Source organism: Parus major, chromosome 8 (assembly GCF_001522545.3).
Source record: "Parus major isolate Abel chromosome 8, Parus_major1.1, whole genome shotgun sequence".
NCBI classification, from domain to species: Eukaryota; Metazoa; Chordata; class Aves; order Passeriformes; family Paridae; genus Parus; species Parus major.
Genome location: NC_031777.1, coordinates 26,627,737 through 26,641,811, shown reverse-complemented (window position 1 = coordinate 26,641,811; position 14,075 = coordinate 26,627,737). Strand labels below are relative to the sequence as shown.

Below are 14,075 nucleotides of genomic sequence, written 5' to 3'. Positions count from 1 at the left end.
GTGACAAGAATATTTGTCTAGACCAAACTAGGATATTAATGTTTGTGGTTGGAGGTGTGGATTTAAAGTCAGAACGTGACTTTAAAGAGAGCAGGCTCCAACTGTATGAATTCCCATTTACCTTCCTGTACAGTCTTATAATTGACTGACAACTCATCTTTTGGCCTTCACTTTAAGGATATTCAACTTTTCACTCTGTGGGGGAGGTGGTTTGAGTGTTTATGCAAATGACACATGGAAAGTTTGACAAGAAACTAATCTTCCACTACAGGAAATGGTTTTCTTCTCTGTGCAAATATTGATATTTTAGACTGAACTCACTGAACATGGTCAGCTTTGCAGTTTGTGTGGCATGGCAGCAAGTCTTTAATGCTTAGCAGAGTTGAAATGTGATTCTAGCTCTCTCACTTTTATTCTTTAATAAAAAGCAATACTTCCTCCCCCTCTCTGGCTGTTGTTACCATGGTGCTCACATCCATGTGGGAGGAGATTTTGTATTGCTCATTTTTGAGTAAAGCCTGGGAGAGTTTCAAATATTCAACACCTCACACGTGAACCTCACCAAGCAATAGAAAAGGTGATGTTTGTACTGCTGCCACTGCAGCAGCTTGAGGCTGCTGTAATGATGGCAGACTTGTAGTTTCCTGCTTTAGAGTTAAGACTTCTCAGGGAAATGGAGTGCAGATAGTTGACTCTGAACTTGTGTTTCTACCATGTCAAAAGCTGCTATTCTCACTCATTAGTATGAATAGTAGGATAAGGCTTACATTAAGGTTTTTCTCTGGTTTGTTTGGGTTAAAGATCTACCTTCTTGTGTTTTCCTCCTTTTCAGTCAGGACAATCCTCCACTGTGATTGAGAACATACATACCATTATTGCTGCAGCTGCTGTGAAGTTTAGTTCTGATCAGCTCAATCATTTATTTGTTCTAATCCAAAAGGTAAGTCTTCACATGAATTTAGATTCCTAAGGAAGGTATGTGCTTGTGCATCCAGCCTTCTGAAAGGCAAATGCCTTGAACACATTTATATTTTTTTTATAAATGTGAAATTTGCTATTAAAAAAACACTTCTACTGCTAACTTCTAGGTTAACCCAAAAGCCTAATCTGCTACTGTATTCCTAATTGACTTGGATTTAAAGTACATATAGGTAGCCAGTCCTAAGGGACTTAGTGAGATTTAGTTATGATATTTAATCCCTAATAGTATCTGAAAAAGAATTTAGCAAATTAATGCTTTAACTCCCAACAGCAGAAATAAGGAAATACTTATGGTGGAAACACACTTGTTTGTATTTTGATTTTCCTGCAGTAGAGCAATTGTGGATTACATTTTTGTGTCCACTTGAGGTGTAACAGCCTGACAGAGGTGCTCTAACACTGATCTCTTTGCTGTCCAGAGCTGGGAGACAGAGAGTGACCGAGTGAGGCAGAAGCTGCTGAGCCTCATTGGGCGCATTGGCCGAGAAGCACGAGTGGAAACAACCACTGGCAAGGCAAGTGGATGCTTTTCCTTTGGATTTTTTGATTTATTAAATGGAGAGTTGCTAGCCTCTGTCCTTCCTAGGTGCTGACTATCCTTGCCCTTCTTCCTCCAGGTTCTGGAGGTTCTTTGGGAGCTGGCTCATCTTCCAACGTTACCGTGTAGTCTTATCCAGCAGGCCTTGGAGGAACACCTGACAATCCTCAGTGATGCTTATGCAGTGAAAGAGGCAATCAAAAGGAGCTACATCATCAAATGCATAGAGGATATTAAGAGGGTTGGTTTATTATTTTATCTTTTCCAAAATGAAATCTTATCTAGCCTCGATGTTGCCCTTTTCTTTCAAGATGCACAAATTGTGTGTCCCATCTGTAAGTTCTTACCTTGGGGAGTCCTCGAGAGGGGTAGGCTTTGTGTGAGCCACTTTGTTGATCATGAGACTCATAGTAAGTCTCTTGCCTTTGTTTTAAGCAAATTTTCAGCACAAGGAGTGATCAGTTTATGGGAAACTACCAGGATGGGCCCAAGGTTAGAATTTGCAAATGGAACCACTGTAAAGGTATGTCAGTATTTTAACTGTCCCTTTCATGTGAAAGCCTAGATTAGTTTTTTTTTTTGAGTAAAGCATGTGTTCTGGCATGACCATTAAGTCTCAAAATGCAAATCAATATTTCAATTGTAGTAGTTTTGTATTTTAGTAAAATACTTAACTCTTTTCCTGTAACATAAAGAAGCCATTCCCAAAGCTGCCTGTACTGTTTCCTGGCAGCAGCAGAGATGTGCATGGCTTAAAAGACTGCATATATTCTCTCCTGCACTGTTCACATAGCAGGCAGCTTTTCTTGAGGCCTGCAGGAATGCTCCTGTCTTCTTTTTTTTTTTTCAGCCTGAAGTATGCTGTAAATAAAGAAAAAGGCTTGTATTTTTTCGTTCATTTCTTTCATGATAAATTAGATTTTGTCTGTGTTACAACATATCTAGAGGATTTTAGATGTTTAGGAGGTACAGTATGTTGATTCTTGATATTGAACACACTTCACACATGAACACACAATTCTTTGTGTGTGTTCATGAATATGGATTTCAAATCTTGGGCTCTCAATGTCTGTGAAAGTTGTAGTTTTTTGGGTTTTGTTTTATTTATCTTCTCTTATGCTTTCCTAATCTAATTCCTTTTAATTATATTCTGGCAAGGGCTTTTACAGAGGTGCTGCAGTGGGAAACACTAACAAAAGCTGTAATTATAAACTAAAAGGGTTTGGGGTAAGCATAATACAGCAAACTTCTAAAATACATGGTGTTCTTATTTCCCTTCATTAGGGAAATGAAGACATAAACTGGGAGGGAATGTAATGTTAAGGCAGCTTTCTCAAATTTGTGAGGGAGTTTTCAGTGGAGAGCTCTCTGTTATGGGCAGGTTCCTTCTGCCTCTCTGAGTGTGTAGGTGGTATTTGGGTGTTGTCAGTATTTAAACCAGACATCACTTCTCTGAACAAGCAACCTCAGTACTGGTCTGTGTGGTCAAACTTTACAGAAAATGAAGCCTCCCAGAAAAGTGATGAGCAGTTCTAAAAATGAGGTAGGAGGGTTATTCTTTGTAGGATCTCTTTCAAAATGCAGCTTAAGTATCCTTTGCTTCCTATCAGGGAACTGCTTGCAGCACCAATCAGAAATCTCTTGTCTCTTAAGCCTCAGCAGTATTTTAAATTATTTCTTCTGTTGCTCTTGCTTTAGCAGTAAGTAACATAATTTGACTGGATTTGCCCTTTTATGCCCTTTTAGACCTGCTTCATCTCCCATAATTGAGGAAGGTGGTGGTTGTCATCTCTCCCTGGAGTTCTTTTTGGCTACTTAATTTGCATGTTCTCTAGCAAGGAGCTGGTATTTGGGCTTAAAAATAGGGATAGCAAAATGGCATATGTGTGTATCAAAGGACTTCTTGTAGAAAGTGAAGAAGGGCACACTGAGTGTGTTTGAAAAGGGAGCAGGAACAAGTAACTGAACCAGCAGAGGTGGTAGCTGTTGTTTTGAAACAGCATTAGCAGATATCATTAGGCTTCCAGGAGTCTGAGAGGGAAGTTACTCTGTTGTTGAGCATGTACCACATGGGTAATTGTTTTTACCTTTCCTGCTACCAGTCGTCCCAGCACAATAATCCTCAGTTTGTGTGGGTGGTGCCAGCCCTGCGTCAGCTCCACGAAATCACGCGTTCATTTATTAAGCAAACTTACCAAAAACAAGACAAGGTAAGGCTATTTGCTGACATTTTTGAAGCTTTTCTTGTGTCTGTGTAGCTCTGCCATGCATGGAAGGTTGAATTTAGAAAAAAAAAATAATAAATTAGCTAATAAACAATTTTAAAGGTTGTTTAGTGATGTAGTGTAAACAAGCTGTTGGAATAGAGGTGCTGTGCTGTCCCTTTGTGAGCATGTGTGTATGTATAAATCTGTTTGCTGTGTCAGGACTAATTTATTTTATTCTCAGCTTTTTGTAGAATAATTAACAGGCATGTTTGTGTTAAAAAAGGAACAATGGCTAATGTTTAGACTAACTGCTTTGTAATTGAATTGACATTGACTCTTGGAAAACAGACTAAACTACCAGCAGTCATGTGTGCTGTAGAGTGGCAGTGTGGAGATGTGGGACTTTGCAATCTTCAGCACATGCTGAAAACACCAGCACTGGGGGGGTTGGGTGTTTGGAAGGGGAACAGCTGACTCTGGGTGGGAGAACATGACTCCTTCTGATATGAGATGTCTTTAAAAGAGCAAATTGCTGCATGCACATCCTTGTTTAACTATTATTTTAAAAACATCTTTTCTCTCTTTTCTTTTATTGCCAAGAGCATTATTCAAGATTTAAAGAAAAACTTTGAAATAGTGAAGTTGGTGACAGGAAGCTTGATATCCTGTCACCGTTTGGCTGCATCTGTGGCAGGCCCAGGAGGGCTGGTGGGAGCGACACTGGTGGATGGCCGATACACTTACCGGGAGGTACCAGATTGCTTTACCTTGTTTCATCTTTGATATTCACTGCTGAATAATTATTCTAGTTTTTATCTCTAGTTCTACTACTTATCTATGAAGGCTTATTGTACTTTTGTTATTATATAGAAGAAAACTGTGTAAACATTGCACAAAACTGTACAAGTTCCTTAGCAAAATCTTTACCTGGTGAAGATCCCCAGCCTAGGATCTGTTGTTGCAGCTTCTTCACCAGCTTCAGTTCCTGGTAGAGATGATACCCTTGAATGTTTTGTGAAGCTCTAAATACCTGCAACAGATTTGCTAATTAGCACATAGAAGCCACACACAAACAGCAGTTTGTTGCTAATGCTTTGATAATTATTTTTTCCACACTAGTTTTGACTTAGTGTCAAATAATATCACCACCAGCAAAGTAAGAGCAAATCCATGGGGACTTCAGTGTTTGTTTCTAGAAAGGTAGCCACAAAGTATGTTTAAAATAGAAATAAATCTCACAAACAGTTTCTGTTTCCAGGCTTTCCAAAATATACTGTTGTTTGACAACTTTGCAAAAAAAAAATAAAATAAAATAAATAGAATGTTCTGAGTTCTTGTTTCAGAAAGAAAAGTCTTAAGCTTGAGTTTTTGTTTCCTCTTTCTCAGTATTTGGAGGCACATCTAAAATTTTTGGCATTCTTTCTGCAAGAAGCCACCCTTTATTTGGGCTGGAATCGTGCCAGGGAGATCTGGGAATGCCTTGTAACTGGCCAAGATGTTTGTGAGTTGGATCGAGAGGTAAGAAAAACTTGAAAAGTTGGTTTCTGTGGTTGCAGAAGGAATTTTAATGAATCATGAGCAGCATGTGTGTTTGTTGAGACATGTGGAGTGTGAGTAACAAACACAAACTAGTCATGGATTTTATGCTTTGTGTAGGCAAGAGCAGCCACTGTTAGGAGTTCACTTTTGGCCAGGATACTCTTTTAACATTAAATTTGACTGGAAGAGGGACATTAGCTGGAAGATTAGTTGGAGATGCTGGTTTGAAAAGGGGTACATGGAAGTTGGTGCAGACACAAGAGACATTCAGCATTATTTAGGTGAAAGATGACTATGAAGTACCCTAAATCTGCAGTGCAGCCTCTATAACATGTGAGGTTACAGGAGATGAGATTTTGAACCTCTTGCTGTAGATAAAACCTTCTGCAAGATGAGTTACAGATGAGTGGTATCTGATATATTTTGCTGTATAAAACTAAAATATTTGAAGTGACAAGTAGGGTAAAAGTTATTACCCCATGATCTGCCTTTCATTCACAGATGTGCTTTGAGTGGTTTACAAAAGGACAGCATGATCTGGAGAGTGATGTGCAGCAACAGCTCTTCAAAGAGAAAATTCTTAAACTGGAATCTTATGAAATTACTATGAATGGTAAGAAAATGGATTTGGTGAACAGATTTGGGGTTGAAATATATACCAGAAATTTGCTTCCTAGGCCTTCAAATCAAACAGCTAACCAGTTCTTTAAATCAATGTAATAAATGAGTCTATCATTTTGAGCTTTATTAGTTTTAGAGGGAAAAGTTCATCTCTTGTATTTGATAAATTTACTTTTTAAACAAAGAAACTAAGCCTGACCAGCATAAAAAACCTGCCCCTCTTTTTTCACTTTCAGGTTTTAGTTTATTTAAAACATTCTTTGAAAATGTGAACCTGTGTGACCATCGGCTGAAGAGGCAGGGAACTCAACTGGTGAGTGTGTTGTGCCAAGTTTGGGTCCTGTGCCCTACCTGTGTCCTCTTAGGGATAGGAGCAGGTGAGACAGGGATTGTGTAGCAGCTGTCTGACATGGTCATGTTTGTATTAATGACCAGATTGTCCTTGTAGCATTAACGTTGTTACATTCTGAAGCTAAAACTTTGACAATTTCAACAGTTAAAATTCAGCAATTGATATCTGGAAGCTGGTTTGTAGCTTGCTTTGCAAGAGGAACAGCTGAACTCTTTTTTTTTTAAATAACTGTGAATTCTAGTATGCATTTTTCTCTTCTCCCAAGCAGGGAAAGTATTTTTTAAATGATTTTTTTTATTTTTCTTCTTTGTATGGGAGTTAGATTTATTGTATTTAAATTCTAACCTACTATAATTTTTAACTCTGATCCTTCAGTGGTTTTATTAAATTAATGGTTATATGTTAAGTAGTTTATTATAGACTTTGTAGATCTTTATCACAGAGAACTTATTTTAAATGCAGAATTTTTTGCCAACTATCATAGCAGGTTTTGTGATGGTTTATTGTGTGGTTAGTTACCGTGTTGACTTTTTTGAAACAAATTCCATTCTAGATTAAATTTCTCCATGCTTTTAAATTTTTTAATTTTTCAGTTGGCTTGACTGAGATTGTTCTTTGGAATTTGTTTATCTGCCAGTAAACAATTTTTTTTTCTTATATAAACACACAAATGTGCAGCAGTTGGTTTAACTTTGCACTGTGCCAAAGTTTGGCAGCATGTTGGAAAAGAACATTTTCAAGTTTTAATGAAAAGGTGCTTTTCCAGTTTTGTACCTGTGGTTCAACTCACTATTGTGCAAGAAATCCAGTCATGTTTTAATGTTGTTCTTTCTTGTGTAGAGTGTAGAAAAACTGGAATTAATAGGAATGGATTTCATCTGGAAGATAGCAATGGAGTCCCCAGATGAAGAAATTGCCAATGAAGCTATTCAACTGATAATAAATTACAGCTATATTAATCTAACTCCCAGATTGAAAAAGGTAGGCATATATTTGTACATAAATGTGCTTTGACCTTCATAAAGCCTTGATACTCTGCATGTTCAGTGATGTGATTTGTTGGGTTCTGTCAGTTTTGGAGTAATTCCCATGATTTTAGTGTAAGTTCTAATTAATTTATCCATTTTATCTTTAGGATTCAGTATCACTGCACAAGAAATTCATTGCTGATTGCTACACACGATTAGAGGTAAAGGACAAATTTTAATTATTCTCGTGCCTACATCCCTTTGGTTCTATATCTTAGAATAAGAATACTTGTCTATGATAATTCCATTTAAAGAAAAAAATTCTTTCCACAAATATTTTTTGTCCTCTGAGCTTTCCAGGACATCCTGACTGTCCCTTTCTCTGCTCTGTGTTGCAGGCAGCCAGCTCTGCACTCGGTGGTCCAACATTAACACACGCTGTTACCAGAGCTACAAAAATGCTTACAGCAACTGCCATGCCTACAGTGGCAACATCAGTTCAGTCTCCTTACAGGTAGGCCAGCTTCTAAAGGAATAAATATGACAGCAGACATTTGCTCCCAGCTGCTTCCCACAAGATTTTGAGTGCTAATTAAAATTCTCGGTAATTGGTAGTTGTACATTCTGATGGTTCCTCAGTTGAATGTTCCAATTGCTATGCAAAAGGAGTTCCAGAGGTTTTGAAAAATCTGTGTTTAAAAAAAGAAAGGAGACAAATAAAACCAAAACCAAATAGACATTAAGAAAGCCCAAAACAATGAATAAAAACCAAAAAAAAAACCACCCTGCCTCCAGCCCCCCAAAAACCAAAACCAACCAACCAAAACCAAACAAAAACCCCCACAGGTTACTACCAGCCTATTAATCATGTAATATTTCTGAGGCAGTGGGATTTACCTGTGGTTCTTCTTAAATTAGGAGAGAAAAGGTTGTTTTTTCAACCTCAAGCTTAATTTAGTCATACCTGAATATGTGTAACTTAAATGTAGAAGCATAGGGTGGGACCTTTAGAAACATTAATCTTCCTCTGAAGCTGGCAACATCTCAAGCAGTACATCATGAGCCTCTTGGCCTGTTTTCTTAGTTCATTTCTGCTGAATTAACTCCCAAGTTTAAGGAGGTACCTTCAAAATCAGACAATTCATGGTAGTTCCCCGTGGGCGTTGGAAATTAATCTGCAAGACAAGTTACTCTTGTTTTCAATGTTTATCTTTAGGTCAACTAAACTTGTAATAATTGAGAGACTGCTGCTGTTGGCAGAGCGTTATGTGATAACAATAGAGGTAAGATGTGTAATTTCCTACTAGGCAAGGCTAAGAACACAACTTCCAATTTTATTAAAAACACTAAAAGTTATTTAAACATTCAGCCCTAGTTAGCCACCATCACAGAGATGTCTTGGTTTTCAAGAGTGATATTTACTGTCACCCTTCTCTTCCTGTAGGACCTTTACTCTGTTCCCCGAACTATTCTACCTCATGGTGCCTCTTTCCATGGACATCTTTTAACCCTTAATGTTACATATGAGTCTACCAAAGATACCTTCACCATAGAGGTAAGGTGTGCCCAGCTTGTGTGTGCCATGGACTGTTGTTTATATAACCCCTCTTGGTGGGTTTTATACCTGGACTGAATAGAGTAAAATGGTTATGAAGACTCAGTCAGCTTCAAAACTCTTCTTGAAAATGGTAAAAATATGTATATGGAAGTGTCTGTGGACCAAATGTATTTCAATAATTAAATTCCAAGATGGGAAAAATAAAGTTTTTTGCTCACTGTGGGTGTTGGAGCATTACTGTGCTGTCCTATCCTGTCACTCTTAGGAACAATACTTTTGCCACCCTATGCAGAAAGACTCTTTTGGAAGATTTTTAATTTTTCTTGGCATTTACTGCTCGAGCAGACTTACTGAACCAGTGTTGTTTAATTTCACAGGCTCATAGCAATGAAACTGTAGGAAGTGTCAGGTGGAAGATAGCAAAGATGTTGAATTCACCTGTGGAAAATATACAGATATTTGCCAATGACAGCCTGGTATGTTAACTATAAAGAATTCCCATTCTTTATGAAATTGAGTCTTTTCCAGAACTAAACAGTAGATATTTTCTTACAGCTAACAGTGAACAAAGATCAGAAACTACTCCACCAGCTGGGCTTCTCAGATGAACAAATCCTTACAGTAAAAACATCAGGAAGTGGGACTCCATCAGGGAGCTCTGCAGATTCCTCAACCAGTTCCAGCAACAGCAGCAGTGTGTTTAGTTCATCCTATGCAATGGAACAGGTAAAGTATGTGGTAAAATATGACCTGAAGCCTTCCCTCAGATGTTTCCTGAAGCAGGGATAGATGGGGAGAGAGTAGGAGCTCCAGTATGATCTTCTAATCTTTAGTAATCTGGTTTTGCTTTCAAACTGCAATTGAAACAAATCATCTGAATACACAACTGCCTTGTGCATGCAGGTTGGACTTTATAATCTGTACTCTGTCACCTGTGGTAGCCTGCTTGGTGTTTATTCATCTCTCCAGGGTCTTTTAAACAAATAGGACTCACCTGGTTTAATTATGAGACTGTGTATTTGTTGAGGGTAGAGATTTCCATAATTTCACTACTAATAAAGATTCAGTATGAAAATAAAAGAAGAAGCATCGATTGGCATGTTCAGATCACTCCTGGTCTGCTTTGAAATTTTGCTTGTCATAACAGCTGACTTCACAAATTGGCTGTTAAAAGGAAAATGGAATAGTGTAAAAATTTAAATGTTGTCTCAGCCTAGAAAGTAGCTGGGATTTCTGTGGGTCAGGTTGGTATCTGGGCCATTTGCTTCAGTGAAGAGCTCTGTTAAATTTACATGTAACAGAGAAAGGAGAAAAAGACCTTTGTATTTCTGCTTAATTCTCAGGAGAAATCCCTCCCTGGAGTGGTCATGGCTCTCGTGTGTAATGTGTTTGATATGCTTTACCAGCTTGCTAACCTGGAGGAGCCAAGGTAAGCAGATTAAATGGTTACTAAATATTAAAGAATTGCTCACAGGACCCAGTTTGAATACTCTCTCCACTGTGTGCAGGCATCCACCAGGCCAGTGTGGCTGAGCCCTTGATTCATGCATGTAACTTCTGATTTCTTTTCAGGATAACACTGAGAGTGAGGAAACTTCTGCTCCTGATTCCCACTGACCCAGCTATTCAGGAGGCTCTTGATCAGCTTGATTCTCTGGGAAGGAAGGTATGGATTAAATAATTGATCAGGGTGAGCTACACAAAGGGGATTTTACTACCAGGTTCCTTAAATTCCCTGTCAGATTATTATACACAGAGGGTTTGAAACTACAGCCAAATAATATTCCTGTAAAGTCAATGTTCATTATTGACTTATTTCAAGCAGCCAAAGGTGAGAGGGTTATTACAGGGGTTGTAAGAATTATATTCCCAATTACAGCAAAACACAGGGGTCTCAAAATATTTCTTCTGTGGCTTTTTCCTCCTAGAAAACACTGCTTTCAGAATCCAGTTCTCAGTCCTCAAAATCCCCATCCTTGTCTTCAAAACACCAACATCAGCCCAGTGCCAGTTCAATACTAGAAAGTCTTTTCAGATCTTTTGCTCCAGGCATGTCCACATTCAGAGTGCTCTACAATTTAGAGGTAAGAAAACAAATTTGCTTCTTTCTGTGTTTCTAAGCAGTAAGAGTTAAATATTTCTAGGCTTTTTGGGCAGGAGTCCACTGTGATGGGGTCATTATGAAAAAGGCAAATATTGTGACAAAGTCTGCTTTTGTGCATGTAGTAAATTTTACACAGAATGAAAGGGACAGAAAGTTCCCTTTCAGAGACTTTACTGAGAAAACAGCCCCTCTTTGTGTGATTTGCAAGGTGGAAGAAGTGTTCTGAAGTAAGTGGAGAGGAGCAAAGAAACAATCAAATTCTTACTGTTTAGATAAAATTCCTGCTGGAATCTCTAGATCTCTGAATATGCAATTTTCAGTGTGTGTATCTATGAAAAAATATATATGAAAAAAGTTGGCCCTTAAAAATTAATGGGAGCTATTTTAAGTTAAATTGGTTTTGCTTGATTAAATTTGTCAGAAACTTTGTGCTGTGTAAGTCTCCCATTTTCTGTCTAAAGATGAGTGTTTTTACAAAGCATTCAGCTGGGAAGAATTTTCACTATCCAAACGTGCAGGGCTTTTACCAAGAGGCCTCTGGCCTGTTTGGCTGCACAGGTAGAGTAGAACACCTACCCCTAAGCATTCTGCTGAACTCTTTGGCCAAAATGCTGGAATGGATCCTGTGAAGATTCTTTCCTAGAGTTCAGTGAATGGATTTTAAGGCTTACAGGAGTTCAGCTGGTGTTGTTGGTAGGACACACTAACCAGCACACTGAAAGCTGAACACTTCAGTTCTACTTGCAGGTCCCACTACTTATAAGAACCCATGACAAATGTGATTTGAACAAGTTGAGGCTGGAGGACCAATTGCCAACTACTTCCAGAACATTAGACAAAATTATTCTCTTCTCTTCCTGGTGTGTGCCAAGATTAGTGTAGGAATTTTCTCGTGGTTGCTTCCCTTTAGGTTTCCACAGTCTAATGTTAGCTCTTCATCTTCCTACACTGTCATCACACTCCTGCCTTAGGATTCCCCCTTTCCTGTGCAGCTGGAGTGAAAGATACTTGATTGTGTCTTCAGAATTTGTTAACAAGTTCTACAACTCAAAGCAAATGGTTTAGGGTGTCTTGTTGAACTGACAGGTTATATTGCAGTAGGATGGGACAGCTGCTTCTGTGCCAGAGAAAATAATAAAGGCAAGCAATAAATTGCTTGCTTTTCTGGCAAGGGATGAGAAGTAATAAATTGGATTAGATGTGTAGATTATAGGAGTGGACTTTTTCCTCAGTGCCAGTCAATTCAATTGGAAGATGGTTTCTCTCAGGAAAAGGAATATGTGCTCTTTTATCCCCTCAGCTGGTGATCTGGTGAAAAGATGGGAACCAGTCCTAGCAGCTTTCTGAAAAAAATGTGCAGAGGAAATTTGCAGAACATGTGAAAGAAATCAAAATTGAATGTTACAGATGTCCAGGGGGTGATAAGATTTCATGCCTAGAATTCTGTAAAACATTCTTCTGATCTGTGAACCTGGAAGGGATGTATTTTGTTTGCAGCACTCTTGGCTGTACATGCCAAGGAGACTTTTCAAGGGAATTCTGGGATTTTGGGAGGGGCCAGGGTTTGTTTGGTTGATGGTTTTGGGGGTTTTGCAGGGGTTTTTTGGTGGGTTTGTTTGTTTGGGTTTTGGGGATTTTTTTATGTGAAGTGAAACAGATTATAAACATAAATGAGAGCTGACCCACAGAGACCACAGACTTCCTTCTGGCCACGTTTCTGAGTGTATTTGCACTCTGAAGTTCAGTGCTGATTTAAAACAGGAGGGATGATAGAGTGGTGATATTCTTAGGGCCTCTAGAATTACCTGAGCCATCTTTTACAAAGAAACACCAGAATAATAGTAGTGAAATTATATTTCAGAAGGTGTGAATCAATAAGTAAGCCATCTGTAGGGTGCTTTATGGGATACTGTGAACTGAAAATCCAGAACCAAGAAGAATTTGGGCTCCTAAGAAGCACCAAGTGAACCAGAAGATGACACTCCATGTACTTTATCTGTTCCCTTAAATGTAAACTGCAGTGAGAGCAAAATGCCCTTTGGTTCAGAGTAAACATCTGTAGTTGCCACAGTTGTCCTAAATATTTGAGATTTTTTGAATATATGAGATTTCTCTTACTGGCTACAGTTTTATGTAAGTGTATTATTAATTGCTTCGTTTGTAGTGGATTTTTTGCTGTTACACCTTCACACTTCAGCAGGTGAAGAACACTGAGAGGGGTGGTAGTTTACATCTGCTTATTTATTTATTTATTGTAGGTGCTGAGCTCCAAGCTGATGCCAACTGCAGATGATGAAATGGCAAGAAACTGTGCCAAGTCTTTCTGTGAAAACTTCCTCAGAGCAGGAGGTTTGAGGTTAGGTTTCAAAACCTTGACTCAATTTGTAGCACTTCATTTAGTTAGCAGTTGTGTGTGGTTTCCTATTTCCACACTGTACCACACTAATACACCTGTCAGCTTCTTTTTCAGAGAAAAAAATCCACCCAAGGCTGTTTTACCACTGCCAGTAGCTTTCATATTTAACAGAGTACATGTTGTTAAACCTCAAAATCAAGTTAGGCACAAATAAGCTTGTGAAATGTAGCTTGTACTAAAGTAGTTGATATTTGGATAGTTTCCTGACATTTAAGTGTTTCAATTCAAATTTGCAAGTGTGTACATTGCACTCTGCTGTGTAGACACCAGTGGACATTTTAAGCAGTCAAAGTATAGGTCATGCAGTGGGAACCAAATTAAATTTGTACTTATGGTCTTGAAAATTCACACTCTTCAGATAAGAGTTGAGGCACAGTTTTGAGTGGTTTGGAAGACCTGATAATATTGATTGTATGAGATTTATCAAGTATACTTTGCTCATAGTAATTATATCCATGACACACCTCTGCCCAAGAGATCCTGAAGCATTTTCCAGCAGGAGGAGAAAGCTTCCATCTGTAGATATAAAAGGGGAAAATGAGGATGTTGGCCTCCAAAGAAGTGAGTTTGAACTGGGGCTCAGCTGAGTGAATAGGTGGAAGGAAAGATAGAGACAAATTAACTGCAGCTCTCCTAATGTGAAACATTTCCAAATGGAGTCTGTCTTATCGATTTGTTTTTAAGTTTGGTGGTGAATGTGATGCAGAGAGATTCCATCCCATCAGAGGTGGACTATGAAACAAGACAAGGAGTCTATTCCATCTGCCTGCAGCTTGCAAGGTACATAATTG

The 14,075-nt window shown here is 38.5% G+C and overlaps 1 protein-coding gene across 5 annotated transcripts in view; it reads left to right on the top strand.

Moving 5' to 3' along the window:
* USP24 (ubiquitin specific peptidase 24) overlaps positions 1–14,075 on the top strand; it is a 48,767-nt gene that overhangs the window by 10,476 nt on the left and 24,216 nt on the right. For 3 of the 5 annotated variants that reach the window (XR_004498453.1, XM_033516295.1, XM_033516294.1), the window contains exons 12-32: positions 833–940; positions 1,401–1,496; positions 1,599–1,760; positions 3,018–3,062; positions 3,622–3,729; positions 4,327–4,476; positions 5,113–5,244; positions 5,767–5,878; positions 6,123–6,199; positions 7,079–7,219; positions 7,374–7,427; positions 7,605–7,720; positions 8,423–8,489; positions 8,651–8,761; positions 9,142–9,240; positions 9,320–9,490; positions 10,108–10,193; positions 10,337–10,430; positions 10,693–10,848; positions 13,127–13,224; positions 13,969–14,064. Coding sequence is in view for 4 of the 5 variants with exons in the window: in XM_033516295.1 (XP_033372186.1) it covers positions 833–940; positions 1,401–1,496; positions 1,599–1,760; positions 3,018–3,062; positions 3,622–3,729; positions 4,327–4,476; positions 5,113–5,244; positions 5,767–5,878; positions 6,123–6,199; positions 7,079–7,219; positions 7,374–7,427; positions 7,605–7,720; positions 8,423–8,489; positions 8,651–8,761; positions 9,142–9,240; positions 9,320–9,490; positions 10,108–10,193; positions 10,337–10,430; positions 10,693–10,848; positions 13,127–13,224; positions 13,969–14,064 (2,279 nt within the window). In the remaining variant the exon portion in view is untranslated. Of the gene's footprint in view, positions 1–832; positions 941–1,400; positions 1,497–1,598; positions 1,761–1,954; positions 2,043–3,017; positions 3,063–3,621; positions 3,730–4,326; positions 4,477–5,112; positions 5,245–5,766; positions 5,879–6,122; positions 6,200–7,078; positions 7,220–7,373; positions 7,428–7,604; positions 7,721–8,422; positions 8,490–8,650; positions 8,762–9,141; positions 9,241–9,319; positions 9,491–10,107; positions 10,194–10,336; positions 10,431–10,692; positions 10,849–13,126; positions 13,225–13,968; positions 14,065–14,075 lie in introns of those variants that run through there. The other 2 variants (XM_033516296.1, XM_015636457.3) reach the window with 2 other exon arrangements.